The 15590-nt window shown below is 56.7% G+C and overlaps 3 protein-coding genes across 6 annotated transcripts; all 3 read right to left on the bottom strand.

Annotated features, from left to right (window-relative positions):
- Positions 1 to 47: 47 nt before the first annotated feature.
- Positions 48 to 3590, bottom strand: LOC116959618 (arylsulfatase A-like). Of its 2 annotated transcripts, none has more exons than XM_042792291.1 (5): positions 3009 to 3590; positions 2508 to 2632; positions 2206 to 2333; positions 1683 to 1785; positions 48 to 1569 (listed from the first exon to the last, which is right to left on the bottom strand). In XM_042792291.1, exons 1-5 carry the CDS (start codon positions 3056 to 3058, stop codon positions 1268 to 1270), a joined length of 708 nt encoding a protein of 235 aa, XP_042648225.1. In that variant the 5' UTR covers positions 3059 to 3590; the 3' UTR covers positions 48 to 1267. The 2 variants fall into 2 exon arrangements, with proteins under 2 accessions (XP_042648225.1, XP_042648226.1); XM_042792292.1 differs by having other exon boundaries at positions 3198 to 3589.
- LOC116959617 (acrosin-like) lies at positions 3434 to 6298 on the bottom strand. 2 transcript variants are annotated; one of them, XM_042792281.1, is made up of 5 exons: positions 5862 to 6298; positions 5349 to 5549; positions 4766 to 5031; positions 4340 to 4485; positions 3434 to 3979 (listed from the first exon to the last, which is right to left on the bottom strand). In XM_042792281.1, exons 1-5 carry the CDS (start codon positions 5930 to 5932, stop codon positions 3626 to 3628), a joined length of 1038 nt encoding a protein of 345 aa, XP_042648215.1. In that variant the 5' UTR covers positions 5933 to 6298; the 3' UTR covers positions 3434 to 3625. The 2 variants fall into 2 exon arrangements, with proteins under 2 accessions (XP_042648215.1, XP_032840710.2); XM_032984819.2 differs by lacking the exon at positions 5349 to 5549.
- Positions 6299 to 6393: 95 nt separating this feature from the next.
- Positions 6394 to 12873, bottom strand: LOC122153389 (arylsulfatase A-like). 2 transcript variants are annotated; one of them, XM_042792277.1, is made up of 9 exons: positions 12748 to 12873; positions 12392 to 12717; positions 11810 to 12050; positions 11106 to 11324; positions 10472 to 10641; positions 9852 to 9976; positions 9550 to 9677; positions 9027 to 9129; positions 6394 to 8913 (listed from the first exon to the last, which is right to left on the bottom strand). In XM_042792277.1, the coding sequence occupies exons 2-9, from the start codon at positions 12664 to 12666 to the stop codon at positions 8612 to 8614; spliced, it is 1563 nt and encodes a 520-aa protein (XP_042648211.1). In that variant the 5' UTR covers positions 12667 to 12717; positions 12748 to 12873; the 3' UTR covers positions 6394 to 8611. The 2 variants fall into 2 exon arrangements, with proteins under 2 accessions (XP_042648211.1, XP_042648212.1); XM_042792278.1 differs by lacking the exon at positions 11106 to 11324 and having other exon boundaries at positions 12392 to 12871.
- Between the last annotated feature and the right edge of the window lie 2717 nt (positions 12874 to 15590).

The following is a 15590-nucleotide window of genomic DNA, read 5'->3' as shown; positions in this document are numbered from 1 at the left end:
TCTGGCAGGGACAGCAGTAGCCAGGAAACCACATCAGTAATGCCACAGAAGTCCAAGGTGATCTAACTAATGTCACCTGGGACACCAAATCTGTTCACAAGCCTAGCTAACCTGGGAGCAAGGGGGAAAAAACAATCACAGGTAGGTCCCTCATTTGGGAGGACACAAGGGTGGAGAAAGGGAGCACTCAAGGCAGGTGAGTGGGATATAAAAGCATGGAAAATGGAGAGAAAGGGGGATCAAGGAGCCAGTCACCCCTAAGCTGCTAGTTGGATTGCTTGTTTGGCTGAGCCTTGCACGTAACCACCACAACCCGTCCTACCTTCTTGTTGAGAGTGATTCCAAACCTTTCTCTGTGCGGCTCCGCTCTGTCCCCGGGGTGGGGTGGGCCCAGAGGCCTGGCTGCTAGCAATGGCAGGAGGGAACACAGGTCGGGGGACCCCCCAGTTGGAAACACCCAGTGTCTAGGGCCAGCGACTGGTGGGAGCGCTGTGTGCATGTGCAAGTCACTGGGAAACTTGGAGCTGGACTAGCTCACAAGCAAGAGGAGACAGACCCTTTCAGTCATGTGGATGGCATGTGGTTGCCGCCCACCTGATTGATCAGCCCCAAGATCCACAGACCTTACAAGAGGACCAATCCTGACAACCACTGGCCACATCTCCACCTCCTGGAGTCATGAAGGACTTGGAGGTACTTAAGCACACATACCCCAAGCTGCTTTCCACCTAGGCATGTCCATTCTGCACTAGCTGCACAAGGTCCTGCCTCTGAAGCTGCCAGGACCATCCATGCCATCCTCCTCTTGCTGTGTTCTTGGCCCCTGGCGAGTGATGGTGCTGCAGCTTCCAGCTCTGTTCTTACTCAGAGGTGCAGAGCATGTCTCCAGCTGAGCTGGGAGCTCTGAACACTGGGGCATGCCCTTTGCTTCACCTTGATTGTGGTTTGAAAGGAGTTGTTCTGGCTCTGGAGATGACGATGTACCATGATCCCACCCTGAACAAGTCAGGGTTTCTGTCAAGAGGCCTTAGCTTGGACATCCAACGCAGAGCATAGGATCCACTGACCTGCGCTCCTAGCAGGGTTGGTAATCTCCCCAACCCACAGTTGGCTACCCCAGCACTCTATTAGACAGAGGTGTCACTGAGCCAAAGCTGCAGGGTAGCTCTAAGGCTGAGCTTGGTTAGTTGGGGACAGAGGGGGTGTTTGGTGGGTCCTGGATAGCGTTCCAGTGTGGAACAACTGAAGGGGATGGAGCAGCAAGAAGCTAGGAGCAGTAGCAGCAGGAAGGCTTAGGAGTGCAGTTTGGTACGCAGCAGGGCTGCAGGGCGGGATCCCTGCCCTTCCTGATCTGGCTTTCTCCAAACCCCATTTGCTGCTCCAAAAGCACTTTCCGCAGTTTGATCTCCTTCAGGACTTGCAGAACCTCCGGCCCTGCGCCACTCTGCAGCAGATCATAGTTCTCAGCTGGGTCTGACTCCAAGTCAAAGAGCAGCGGGGGCAAGTGAGGGGTCAGCGGGGTCAGCCCGTGGCAGGCCTGGTCTGGGGTCGTATCGCTGTGAAAGGAACCTGCAAAAGAGACCCCCAGGCATAGCCCAGTTTCTTCTCTTTGAGGTTTGGACAGCAAAACCATATGGGACTTCACAAAGTCGACTGTGTAGATAAGAGGAGGCAGCACTAACCTTGTGTGAAGTAATGGGCCTTGTACTTCCCAAGCCTGACAGCAAAGGGGCCGTGCAGCGGATCAGGGGATGGCGGGTAGAAGAACATTGTCTGCCGAGGACTCTGCGGGAAGTAGCAGAACTAAGCTCACCTGTGCAGCCATGAGGCTGAAGAAAAGTCTGGAACATGACCAGGCAGAGACTCCAGGGAGTCACACAGGAGCCCTGATACTACAGCAAGAACATGGCCAGAGAGGGGGGAAGCTGACGAGCAGCAGCATCCTGTTTGTTCCCTACTCCAAGCTACTGGGGCTGTCCATCCACTGCGCCCATGGGGGTTTGGCCCAGCAATATGTTGCAGCTTGTCAGAGCAGAGCAGCCTGGGGAAGCCGAGGAATTCCATGGCATGACCCAGGCCAGACAAAAGGTCCCAGCTCATGGATCTCCCCTGACCCCCAGCTGGTTGTACTCATCAGGCACACAGCTTCAGCCCCACACCCAGCTTTCATGCACAATGCCAGCTGAACCAGCCCGCAGGACTCACCTTCCCTGACCCAAACAGCACTGGACTCAGGTCATAGCCATCCAGGGCAACTTTGGGAAGAGCTGCTCCAGCCAGGGTAGCCAGTGTTGGCAGGATGTCCAGGGTGCTTGCCAGTTCATGTGTCACTCCTGTCACCCACCACAGCAAGGCACAAGAAAAGGTTCAAGCACCTGATCCCACTTCAATCCCGCCGTCCTCACCTCTCTCCAGTCCTCTGCTTGTTCCTGGGCAGCCAAGCTGCCATGACACCCTGCCTTGGCTGGCATCAGCATGCAAAAGGCACAAGCAGTGCCAAGTCTTACCTGGAGTGATATGGCCTGGCCAATAAGCCACTGCTGGTTCCCGCATGCCACCTTCGTATGTTGTGCCCTTCCCACACTTCAGAAGGCCAGAACTGCCTCCACGTGCCATCCGCAAGGTGGATGGGCTGCAAGAGAGAACCACCTACCCTCGGTTTCACAGGCTCACACTACCCCTTCCCTGATGCTGCCAATGGGGCCATGACAAGTGAGACATGGTGCCAGCTAGTGACACCGCCATCCTTTTCAGCCTCATAAGGCAGGAGACACGGGGCAGGTAAAGAAGCCAAGGTGTGTGAGACTCTTAAGCAGGGCACCAGACCAATGCCACTCACACAAAGGGAACCGGGGTATATTTGGGCTGCTGCACGCTCCTGGACTGAACCCTGTGAAGTTTCTGCCCACGAGGAAGGGCATTGCTGAATCACAGGAACAAGGACTGCACTGGGTCCTCTCCAGAGCAGCACCCACCTCTTGCCTTACTTCAGGTCACCGGGGTCTCACCTGGCAATGCCACACCACATCCCTTTTGTTCCAGACAACCAATGCCTCATTCCAGTTCCCCCATACCATGGCAGCCGAATCTTATGTCGGTAATTTCTCTTGTTATGCTCAGAATTATCCCGTGATATGTTCAGTTAGCTATGGTTTATGCCAGGCCCAGATCATCAGCTTGTGTGCCTTAATGCATACCCGAAAGTTTCTGCATGTCACGTCAATTTTTCCTCTTTTCTTTCTAGCCATGATATGCCAGTCTCCTCCATCCCATGGTGACTCTAAGCATCATCCTCTCTGACCAGGCAGAGTTTTGGCCCCTTTTGTGGCTCTTTCCCTTTGTGCCCCACTTGTCTGCCCGCAGCCGCATTGTGCAGGTGCCAGGCATGGAAGTCCCTGCCTTGCACTGGAGACTGAATTGGCCTGAAGTATGGTTAGCTGTGAAAACTGGTGAGTTTATTTCAAGAACTGTGTCAACTTCAGCACTGGTGTGTGCTCGGAGGAGCGTGGGCAGGACGGAGCAGGCCTTTGACACTGAGGCTGCCTTTGGCTCAGCAGGCAGTGCCCCAGAAAGAAATGGTCGTGGTACGCTGCAAGCCTGCACTGGATCCTCTTCATCCTGTTGCTCAAGCCTTTTTTTCCTTTAGGAACAGCAGGAGCTCCTGCGCCCGAGAAAAGAATTCCACCAGCTTCCCAAGGGGAAAGGGGCAGGAGCTAAACTTGCCCGATTGTGTTGGTGTTGGCCTCTGATAAGGGGTTGAGGCAGTGAGAAAATGACTCCATGCCCCTGATGTTGGAGAAGCCCTTGCTGCTGAGCGAAATCCCATCTGTGTCAGGATCCAGTCGTAGAAGTGCTGAGTGGAGGTGTAGATTCCAGGCCGTTTCGCTCTCGCACAGCCTTTCCCCCAGCTGGTCACTCCAACAAGCCAGAAGTAGTCAGCATTTTTATCTTTGCAGACGAGAGGACCACCGCTGTCACCCTGCAGCGGAGGAGAGAGGATGAAGGGGGTGTTAGGTGGCCACTGTCAGCACTAGGGCTGGCTGCTTCTCTCCCACAGCACCTGCCAGCGCTGTATTCACTGCACAGAAAGGCTCTGCAGCTGCTGGAGCCTACAGAAACTTTTCTAGGAAGAAGCCACAGGCCTGTAAGGCAGGGTGTGCTCTCTCTCCTCTCTGCACTGTGATGCTGGATGTGTGGAAGGGGGATGTTCCAGGATTGGGATCTGGGCCTACGGGCTGCCAGCAGCACCGGATGGGCTTTCTGGGCAGAGTCCCCGGCCTCTGAGACAGATGGGGCACTGGGCGAGAACCTGCAGAGAGGGAAGGGGAGGTGAGCCTACCTGGCAGGTGTCAATGCCGCCCTGCGGGTAGCCAGCACACAGGTTGTGGGTGTGGACGGCTCCTCTGTACCACTGGCTGCTGTTACAGAGGTTGACATCGATGAGGGGGACCCTGGCTTCCTGCAGGACAGCAGTTGATCCTCCAGCTGTGAGCACAGAAAGGAGGTAACACTCAGGAGGTTGTTGCCAGTTCTCCTTCCCTGCCTGGGTGAACCCCTTCCCTAGGGCTCGGCTTTGTGTCGTGAGAGGCACTGTACCGGTGTTTCCCTTCTGTCTGGCTTTGGGTAGTGGGCCAGGCCCATCTCTCTACAGGCATACGTCCCTACATGCCGACTCTGGCTTTTGCCTCTGCTGTGAGGAAGCCCAGCCCGCCTCCCCGGTGTGCCGAGCTTGCACTTGGGACACAAGGATTCTGCAGGAACTTACATTTTGCATGTGTGGAACCCCAGCCACTGACGTAGCAGTCTGTCAGCTCTGACACTTTCAGCCAGGCGTTGGGCACACAGGCAAGCTGTACATAGTAGCCACACTGTACAGGCTGGTCCAATTCCAGCAACGCAATGTCGTTCCTCTGCGAGATACTACTATAGCGTTGGTGAGCCACCAGCCGCCTAATACCGCGCACTTGGGACTCAGGGCCCAGCTGAGTCAAGTAGGTGGTCCCGACCACCACACGCCACGTCCTGATGTCCCTGGAAGGCAGATGGAGAGAGGGCTTAAAGGGAGCAGAGACATGTGCTGCAGCAGCCCAGCAGTTCCCTGCGTTCTGCTTCACAGGGGAGAGAGAAAAGCAGCGCTACAGAAGGTGCGACTGCCCTAGCATGCCTTCAGCTCGAGGCATGTCGAGCCGGAGGCTGCGAGGAAGCAGTGGCAGCAGCGCAGCCTCCTCCTGAACAGTCTCTCAGCCGGGCTCTGCAGTGCTGGAAACGGGATGGGAGTAGCAGGTGGTGCTGCGGACAGGGCACCTGTGAGTGCTGTGGGGATATCCCCGTTCCCTGGTCCTCCTTACCTGGCCTCGACGAAGCAGTGGGCTGCTGTGAGAACCCACTGTGGGCTGATGAGGGACCCTCCGCATATATGCCCCACACCTGCTAGCCAGGGATTCTGGATGCTGACGATCCAGGGCCAGGCCCCTGGGTGGGAGCTTGTGCCACCCACGACACGCGACATGCCGTAGTAAGAAGCCATGGGCCGGAGCCCGCAGGTCCCTCTGTAACCAGAAACTCGTTACCGTCCTGTTCGATGACTCGCTGCTGTTCAGGCTGAAGCTCAGCCATCCTCCCTCCCCACAGGTGTTGCACGGACAGCAGGGCCAGGGAAGCCCGTGCGGCGTGCGGACGTTGGCCCGTTCCTGCCTTAGCCCCGTAGACGAGCTGGGCCAGCAGCCTGAGTGCTGCAAGGAACCGAGGCTTCCACGTGGGGTTCGGGAAGCTGTGGTGTGGCCACGGGGGACAAGCAGGCACCCTCCAGTGAAGCCCACAAGGGTTGCCCCAGCTCCCTCCCAGAGCCTCGGGCCACTTACCCACAGTTGTCCCATGTGCCACGCGCAGGCCAGCACACGGCCAGCAGGACGAGGAGGGGGAGCAAGCGCATCGCTACCAGCAGCACGTGCGGGCTGTAGGAACCGAGGGCTCGTTGCCAGTGGCGCAGCAGCCGACACAGTGCCCGCAGCACTCACGTTGCCCGCGGTGCCCTCAGCAACAGGGCTGATGTCACAGAGTCACTGGTTCCGGGTGCTAGGCACGGTGGCCCCTTGGGGGGGGACGGGGACGGGGACGGGGGGGACGGGGCAGGTTCGAAGCAGGAGGGGAGGCAGAAGCCGGGATCGGACGCCCCCGGCAGACCCCCACCCACTGCTCTGCCTGCGGGATGAGGGTGTGTAGGCCCCGTGGCAGGCAGCAGCGCCTGGCTCCAAGCACTGCCTGCTCATGGCTAGCAGGAAAAAAACAAGTGTGGCATCACAGCCTCTTTGGGAAGTTCATTCACTGCCACCCCGCTCTCTGCAGCCTTTTGCCACCAGGTCCTTCCCAAAAACAGACACCAGAGAACACAACTACCGCAGGCAGTATGCACAAGTTTGGGTGTTGTAGAGCCAATCTGGTTACAGCCGCTGCAGGCAAGCAGTGATGTGCAAGGCAAATAAGCCAAGCAGACCCAAGCAACGTCAACCTTCGTGCACACAGCACAGTGAAACGCAGATGCAGGACAGTCCACACTGGCTACGTCAGCCATAGCAACATCCACTGACAGGCTTCATGTCCTTGCTGTCTATGAGTTCTGTTGCTGCTCTGGGACAAGGTAGACAAGGGCAGTTGTGGCACCCGGTATGCGTGGCCAAGGTCTTGCAATTTCAAGCTCTAGAAAAGAAGGATGCTCCTGCTTTCATCCTCACTCTCCATTCAGCTCCACTCTCCACATGCCATTCTCCGTGACTTTGGTAAATCCTGTATCAGCCTAATCTCATCAGGCTCCCTTCCACAGCAGATGGTGGAGCCTTGCTCACCTGATGGAGCACAGGGCAGTCATGGGAGAAAAGCAGGAGCCAGCCACGTGCGCTGCCTTTGCTGAGTGGGGCTAGGTTCCTGGAGGTGGTAGCTTGAAGAACGGCAGCCTCAACGCTTGTGAAAAGTGCAGGAGCTTCCTGCTGCCGTCCTGGCTTGTGTGGATATATGTAAGGCACACAACTGAGTGCACAACCTGGTCCTTAGGATGGCAGGCCAGGCTCTGTCTGAAAATGGAATAGCTGCTATCAAGGCCCTACAGGCAGCAGGACTGGGCCTCAAACTGAACTCAAGGCTGATTTGTTTTTTGAAAATTGACCTGAAGGTGGTGCCCCATATCTGCTTAGAGCAGGCAGAAGAAGGCCTTAGAGAAGACTTGTCTTCTGTGGATACTCTGCTATTCCAGCACCAGATTTTGGACGTGGTTAAAGGAGAATTATGTGAGAGGTGGCCACACTTCACAGATACATGAAGGAATGGTTGGGGTCATTTTGGGGAGAGGAGTCTGGCAGGGACAGCAGTAGCCAGGAAACCACATCAGTAATGCCACAGAAGTCCAAGGTGATCTAACTAATGTCACCTGGGACACCAAATCTGTTCACAAGCCTAGCTAACCTGGGAGCAAGGGGGAAAAAACAATCACAGGTAGGTCCCTCATTTGGGAGGACACAAGGGTGGAGAAAGGGAGCACTCAAGGCAGGTGAGTGGGATATAAAAGCATGGAAAATGGAGAGAAAGGGGGATCAAGGAGCCAGTCACCCCTAAGCTGCTAGTTGGATTGCTTGTTTGGCTGAGCCTTGCACGTAACCACCACAACCCGTCCTACCTTCTTGTTGAGAGTGATTCCAAACCTTTCTCTGTGCGGCTCCGCTCTGTCCCCGGGGTGGGGTGGGCCCAGAGGCCTGGCTGCTAGCAATGGCAGGAGGGAACACAGGTCGGGGGACCCCCCAGTTGGAAACACCCAGTGTCTAGGGCCAGCGACTGGTGGGAGCGCTGTGTGCATGTGCAATTCACTGGGAAACTTGGAGCTGGACTAGCTCACAAGCAAGAGGAGACAGACCCTTTCAGTCATGTGGATGGCATGTGGTTGCCGCCCACCTGATTGATCAGCCCCAAGATCCACAGACCTTACAAGAGGACCAATCCTGACAACCACTGGCCACATCTCCACCTCCTGGAGTCATGAAGGACTTGGAGGTACTTAAGCACACATACCCCAAGCTGCTTTCCACCTAGGCATGTCCATTCTGCACTAGCTGCACAAGGTCCTGCCTCTGAAGCTGCCAGGACCATCCATGCCATCCTCCTCTTGCTGTGTTCTTGGCCCCTGGCGAGTGATGGTGCTGCAGCTTCCAGCTCTGTTCTTACTCAGAGGTGCAGAGCATGTCTCCAGCTGAGCTGGGAGCTCTGAACACTGGGGCATGCCCTTTGCTTCACCTTGATTGTGGTTTGAAAGGAGTTGTTCTGGCTCTGGAGATGACGATGTACCATGATCCCACCCTGAACAAGTCAGGGTTTCTGTCAAGAGGCCTTAGCTTGGACATCCAACGCAGAGCATAGGATCCACTGACCTGCGCTCCTAGCAGGGTTGGTAATCTCCCCAACCCACAGTTGGCTACCCCAGCACTCTATTAGACAGAGGTGTCACTGAGCCAAAGCTGCAGGGTAGCTCTAAGGCTGAGCTTGGTTAGTTGGGGACAGAGGGGGTGTTTGGTGGGTCCTGGATAGCGTTCCAGTGTGGAACAACTGAAGGGGATGGAGCAGCAAGAAGCTAGGAGCAGTAGCAGCAGGAAGGCTTAGGAGTGCAGTTTGGTACGCAGCAGGGCTGCAGGGCGGGATCCCTGCCCTTCCTGATCTGGCTTTCTCCAAACCCCATTTGCTGCTCCAAAAGCACTTTCCGCAGTTTGATCTCCTTCAGGACTTGCAGAACCTCCGGCCCTGCGCCACTCTGCAGCAGATCATAGTTCTCAGCTGGGTCTGACTCCAAGTCAAAGAGCAGCGGGGGCAAGTGAGGGGTCAGCGGGGTCAGCCCGTGGCAGGCCTGGTCTGGGGTCGTATCGCTGTGAAAGGAACCTGCAAAAGAGACCCCCAGGCATAGCCCAGTTTCTTCTCTTTGAGGTTTGGACAGCAAAACCATATGGGACTTCACAAAGTCGACTGTGTAGATAAGAGGAGGCAGCACTAACCTTGTGTGAAGTAATGGGCCTTGTACTTCCCAAGCCTGACAGCAAAGGGGCCGTGCAGCGGATCAGGGGATGGCGGGTAGAAGAACATTGTCTGCCGAGGACTCTGCGGGAAGTAGCAGAACTAAGCTCACCTGTGCAGCCATGAGGCTGAAGAAAAGTCTGGAACATGACCAGGCAGAGACTCCAGGGAGTCACACAGGAGCCCTGATACTACAGCAAGAACATGGCCAGAGAGGGGGGAATGCTGACGAGCAGCAGCATCCTGTTTGTTCCCTACTCCAAGCTACTGGGGCTGTCCATCCACTGCGCCCATGGGGGTTTGGCCCAGCAATATGTTGCAGTTGTCAGAGCAGAGCAGCCTGGGGAAGCCGAGGAATTCCATGGCATGACCCAGGCCAGACAAAAGGTCCCAGCTCATGGATCTCCCCTGACCCCCAGCTGGTTGTACTCATCAGGCACACAGCTTCAGCCCCACACCCAGCTTTCATGCACAATGCCAGCTGAACCAGCCCGCAGGACTCACCTTCCCTGACCCAAACAGCACTGGACTCAGGTCATAGCCATCCAGGGCAACTTTGGGAAGAGCTGCTCCAGCCAGGGTAGCCAGTGTTGGCAGGATGTCCAGGGTGCTTGCCAGTTCATGTGTCACTCCTGTCACCCACCACAGCAAGGCACAAGAAAAGGTTCAAGCACCTGATCCCACTTCAATCCCGCCGTCCTCACCTCTCTCCAGTCCTCTGCTTGTTCCTGGGCAGCCAAGCTGCCATGACACCCTGCCTTGGCTGGCATCAGCATGCAAAAGGCACAAGCAGTGCCAAGTCTTACCTGGAGTGATATGGCCTGGCCAATAAGCCACTGCTGGTTCCCGCATGCCACCTTCGTATGTTGTGCCCTTCCCACACTTCAGAAGGCCAGAACTGCCTCCACGTGCCATCCGCAAGGTGGATGGGCTGCAAGAGAGAACCTCCTACCCTCAGTTTCACAGGCTCACACTACCCCTTCCCTGATGCTGCCAATGGGGCCATGACAAGTGAGACATGGTGCCAGCTAGTGACACCGCCATCCTTTTCAGCCTCATAAGGCAGGAGACACGGGGCAGGTAAAGAAGCCAAGGTGTGTGAGACTCTTAAGCAGGGCACCAGACCAGTGCCACTCACACAAAGGGAACCGGGGTATATTTGGGCTGCTGCACGCTCCTGGACTGAACCCTGTGAAGTTTCTGCCCACAAGGAAGGGCATTGCTGAATCACAGGAACAAGGACTGCACTGGGTCCTCTCCAGAGCAGCACCCACCTCTTGCCTTACTTCAGGTCACCGGGGTCTCACCTGGCAATGCCACACCACATCCCTTTTGTTCCAGACAACCAATGCCTCATTCTAGTTCCCCCATACCATGGCAGCCGAATCTTATTAGTGACAAAATCCCTGCTGCTGAGCCTACTCACCCATTGTCAGAGGTGAAAAACACCAAGGTCGTGTTTGCAAGACCATTTTCCTGCAGTGTCTGCAGCAGCTGTCCCACTGAGCCGTCAAACTCCAAGAGCGCATCACCAAACGGCCCACGCCGTGACTGCCCTGCATACTCCTGGCTTGCAAATTGAGGGTAGTGTGTATGCTGGAGAAAGGGTAGAGAAGACGGCTGTGCAAACTCCTAGAGCTGCATCTGGTTCCCAGTTCACCCGGGGACAGTAAGCACCCCAGCCTGGACACAGAGAAATGTGACAATAGCCATGAGATGAGAGGAGGCTTCTCCCCAAGCTTTGGAAGCATCTCTCAGAAATGGCACAAAGGAGCTGAGCCCCAGGAGAGGACATGGAGCCCCAGAGCAGGAAGTTTTCCCAGGTGGGCTCCTGGCCCAAAGAAGCAGGCAGAACTCCAGAAAGAAGCAGCCCAAGAACATTATCAAAGCCATGCAAGACCTGAGCATGGGAACAGCAACCCCAGATCATCCAAAAGCAGGTATCGACTGCTCAGCACAGCCCTGGGGCTGCAGGAGCTGAGATGCTTCTCTGCTCTCCCCACAGGACAAAGGCTCCCTTCCCCACCCTTGGGCCCAGAGCAGCCCTCTCCCTCTCCTACGTGGGAAGCATAGTAGAGCAGGAAGGGGAGGCCTCGTCGGGCACAGTCAGCGATGAAGTCTCGGGAGAATTTGTTGTAGAGTGGCACCAGATCAGGGAAAGAGACTGGCTGCTGCACAATGCTCTGGTTCCAGAGCAGTGGGACTGGCACCAAGCCTTGGTCACAAGTCCCAAAACACTTGACGTCAGGTGGGAAGCAGGTGAGATTCTGGCAAGGGCCCTGGAGAGAACAAATGACACTTTGTCTTCTACCTACGTTGCAGGACGGTGAGGGGAAGGGAGCAAAGAGTCTCACAGTGGCCCACTACCAGGTCCCACGGGCACCCTTTGGGCAACCACTCCCAGAAGCAAAGGGGTCTGTGCCCACCCTAGAATCGTCCAAGGACCATGCTGCCCCAACATAATTTTCTCCTGACAGCAACTCAGATGTTTCTTTGTAGCCCAGAAGCTGACCCTTCCTCCCTTGACAAAGGGTGTATGTACCCTCACGCAACTACCACCTATGTTGTACAAAACTGCCCCATCAGCCAAGCATCTCAGAGATGGGCTTTCCCCACCAGCACCCCTCTCCCCGGCCTGCAGTCACCCGCACCCATCTGCTCCGGCAAGAACTTGAGAGCCTGTGTGCTCTCAAGCAAGCTTCATCTTTCAGGCACTCCCCCAGCCATCCCCAAGACACCCTTGGCGGCTTGACAGGCCTCTCACCTGGTCATGAGAGTAGGGCACACCCAAGAAGTGGTCAAAGCCCTGATGAATGGGCAGAAGGGAGCCGTTAATCCCCAGGCCAAGGTGCCACTTGCCAACCATGGCTGTGGCATAGCCCTCAGCCTTCAGCACTTCAGCAATGGTGACCTCAGACAGCGGCAGGCCTCCCCGTGAGTCTGGGCTGAACACACCAGGGTAAACCCCGGAGCGCATCTGGAACCGGCCTGTCAGCAGGGCTGCCCTACAGGTGAAAGGGAGAGAAGGCAGGCATCACACTGGGTGCAGCGCAGGTCGCGGTGCTCAGCCTCCACAGAGAGTGCCCCGTTCTCTGGCACCTGGCAGCTTGGCTCGCCGGCCTCACAGCTGCCACTGTCGCCTCCCCGGCCTGCTGGGAAGCTCCATCAGTCCCCTCACAGAGCAGTTGGACCCCGGGGCCTCCTGGCACACGGCAGGTTTGTCAACCACCCGTTCCTCCCAGTGCTGCAGCTCCCCAGCTGGGTGCCGAGCCGTGCTTCCTCCAAACCTGCCGCGGGGCCCTGCAGCAGCCACCAGGCAGAGCGGCAGGAGCAGCAGCGGACGTACCGGGACGGGCTGCACACCGGGGAGCTGCTGTAGAAGTCGGTGAACCGCAGCCCTCGGGAAGCCATCCGGTCCAGGCTGGGCGTGGCCGAAGAAGGATGCCCGTAGCTGCCCAGGTCTCCGAAGCCCAGGTCATCCGCCAGCAACAGGACGAAGCTGGGGCGGGCGCCGGCCGCTCCGCGCAAGGCGAGCAGCACCAGAGCCCACGGCAGGCCCCGGCCCCACGGCCCCATGGCGCTGCCGCCCGGCGAGGCCCCGCCGACACGCGCGGTCAGCATGGGCTACAGGGCCACTACGTGGGCTACTACGGGTCCGTGTTCGAGCCCGGCAGCGATGCGATGCGGCGGCAGCGATGCGATGCGGCGGCAGCGATGCGAGACCCCGGCGGAACCCGCAGCCCCAGCACCGGCCGGGCAGGGCCCGCAGCTCCGCCACCGACGGAGCCCGACAGGCGCGGGCAGCCACGCGACCCGCCCCCCGCCGCGGGGCATGCCGGGAGTTGTAGTCCGCGCCGCCGCCGGTCCCTCGCCGCCGCCGTGCCCGGTGCCGCCGGCCCCATGGGACCCGGGCCTGCCCCCTCGTGCTGCGGTCAGCTACAGGGGCTTCCCTCAGAATCCCCCTCGGTGGTGCCCAGGGTTGGGGGCTGCGGACTCAGCCCGGGTGCGCAGCCCCTGGTCTCTGGGGGAAAAAGCCTTGCAGGCACCGGCAGCCGGGCCTGCAGCCAGCCGCACCGGGGCGGAGGCTGGGACACCGTGAAGCTGTCCTGGGAGCAGACGGGCACCCCGGCGTGTGGCAGCAAACAGACGTCCTCTCCGCTGGGGCTGGGTGGCCCGAGCGGACATCCCCTGTCACTGCCCGGGCCACTGCTTCCAGCTTCCCGCCTTCTGGGAGAGCAAATGCAGCTGCTTTTCTCCAGATGCGCACAGGGTGCGAAATCCCTTGGGACAGAGAGCATGCCATCGTTTGGAGGAGGCTGGGCCCTGTGGGAGCCTGGGCACTTTCCGGGTGTGAGAAACTATGAGTTAAGTATATTGTTTATTAAGACTTAAAGATAATAAGAGGAGGGGAGATCGTTCATGGAATTATGTGTTGCTTGTGCACACATGGCCGACGCTGCAGATCACAAGATATCCCAAGAAAACAAACAGAAGAAAAACAACTCCATATAAGGATATCATCGACCACCAGAAGGCAGAAAACGACCCCCTAACAACAACTAGCACATGCGCAGAGTATCTCCACCACTCTAGACCCCAGCAACAGTTGAAACATAGTATCTTCACCACTCCATGAACGCGGGAAAAAAAATGTATAAAAAGGGACAGTTTGTTCTCCTCAGTACGGCAGTTGGTGGAGTACAGACTGCCCTGTCGTCCAGCGCTGGTTTTGCTCATATTCTACTTGCTATAATTAATAAAATTTCAATTGGAGTTCGACCCATTGTAGTCTCGATTTATAACACCGGGCAAAGTTTGTTTCTGTTTTCATACAGCAGTGACGGACTTTCACGTTCAGGCTCACAAACTGCTGGTTGTGCCTGAACACAGGTAGCCCATATCCTGCAAATCAATGCCTTGTAATCAAAGTGAGGAAGGGACAGTGCAAAGAGCAACCAACAGCAGTTCTCCGATGGAAGAGAATGATAAGGAGAACGAGGAGGAAAAGGGAAGGTTCTGCACCCTGGGAAGGCTGTACCCCATTGCTGTGTTTGCTTTTGAAAAGCAGAGAGAATTCGGAAAACAGGCACAGGAAGGAGTTGAATGTCCTCAAGCTCTCCATCTGTTCAGTTTATCCAAAATGAGATTAAAGCAAGACCAGAGGTGGTGTACTGGCACAGGCACAGCAGCAGTGGTCTAGGATTAATCACCCAGCAGGCAGAGGGGAGGAGTTTCAGCCCAAAGACAAAGCAGGGGTGAGAATGCCTAATGTCCTAGTCGGGATGATCGCATGTAGATACACCTCTGTTTTACGTCCAGCCAGCGCGACCAGTCTGTTCTGGATTTTCTTGTTGTTACTAGTCAGCATTTCTTAAGACCCATCCCACTTTTACAACCAGATTTTCTTGTTGTTACTAGTCAGCATTTCTTAAGACCCATCCCACTTTTACAACCACTTTCTAATGTGTCAGCTAACTCTGCTTTCCACTGCTCCCTGTTCTCCATTGTTCAGACTGTCACTGTAGCCCCTGGCCTTCCTGCGTGTCTAGCCCCATGCCTCCTAACGGCCTGGCCCTTGGCACAAGAAGGATGCTGGGGCTGCTGCTGCTGCTGCTGTGCTCACTGCCATCAATTATTCAGGGCCAAGAGGCAGAGTGAGGAGGCTGGTGCTGCAGCAGGAGGCAAAACTGCTGCATAATTCATGGAGCCCACTTTGCTCGTAGGGCATGGCAGTGCTTGCTGTGTGGTGCCTGGCCACAGGGATCAGGGCGCTGGGGGCTGGCAGTCAGGACACTGAGAGAACAGTTAGGGCTCTGAGCTTGGGGTGCGAGCGGGCATGGCACAGGGACAGTTTCAGAGACCAGACAAGGAACAGGGCAGGACGTGTGGGGACCATGTGCACGGTGGGCAGGTAACTTGTCTGCAGGAAACTGAGCAAGGCATGCTGTGACTGCCCCAGCGTGCACAGGTGCCAGTGAACGCAGATGAACAGTGTCCGTGCAGCTGGGTGTGGAGGGACAGGCCCGACTTCTGCAGTGCTGTGGAAGCAAGCACACACTGACAGACGTGTGGGCCAAACACAGGAGGGAACAGGCAGGAGTGGGTGTGATAGCCTGCATCCATGCAAGCAGCTCCAGAGCATGTGGGTGATAACAGGCTATGTGTTTGTGTGGGTGCAACACTTCCCTCTGTGAGTGTGTATGCATGCACGTACGTGTGTATGCCTGCATACGTGTATGCGTGCGTGGACATGTGTGCGTGCATGCATAGACAAGTGAGTTTTCATGTGCCCCCGTGGGAGGTTCATTCGACGTGTGCATGCATCATTGGGTGTATGCCTAGAGTGTGCATGTGGGAAGGGTGCATGCTGGTGCATGCATGTGGGGTGTGTGGGTGGGTGCATTCTGCATGAGCATACTGCAGGGTGGGCATGCACTGATGTGTATATGCTTTGTGTGTGTGTGCATGTGTGCATACGTGCGCAGCAGGTATGCATGTACATGCACTCTGTGTGTATGTGAACACTGAACACTGCACTGTGTTCA

Source organism: Tyto alba, unplaced genomic scaffold (genome assembly GCF_018691265.1).
Source record: "Tyto alba isolate M040663 unplaced genomic scaffold, T.alba_DEE_v4.0 Super-Scaffold_2, whole genome shotgun sequence".
NCBI classification, from domain to species: Eukaryota; Metazoa; Chordata; class Aves; order Strigiformes; family Tytonidae; genus Tyto; species Tyto alba.
The sequence above is the reverse complement of the archived record's forward strand: the minus strand, read 5'-3'. Positions and strand labels throughout refer to the sequence as shown.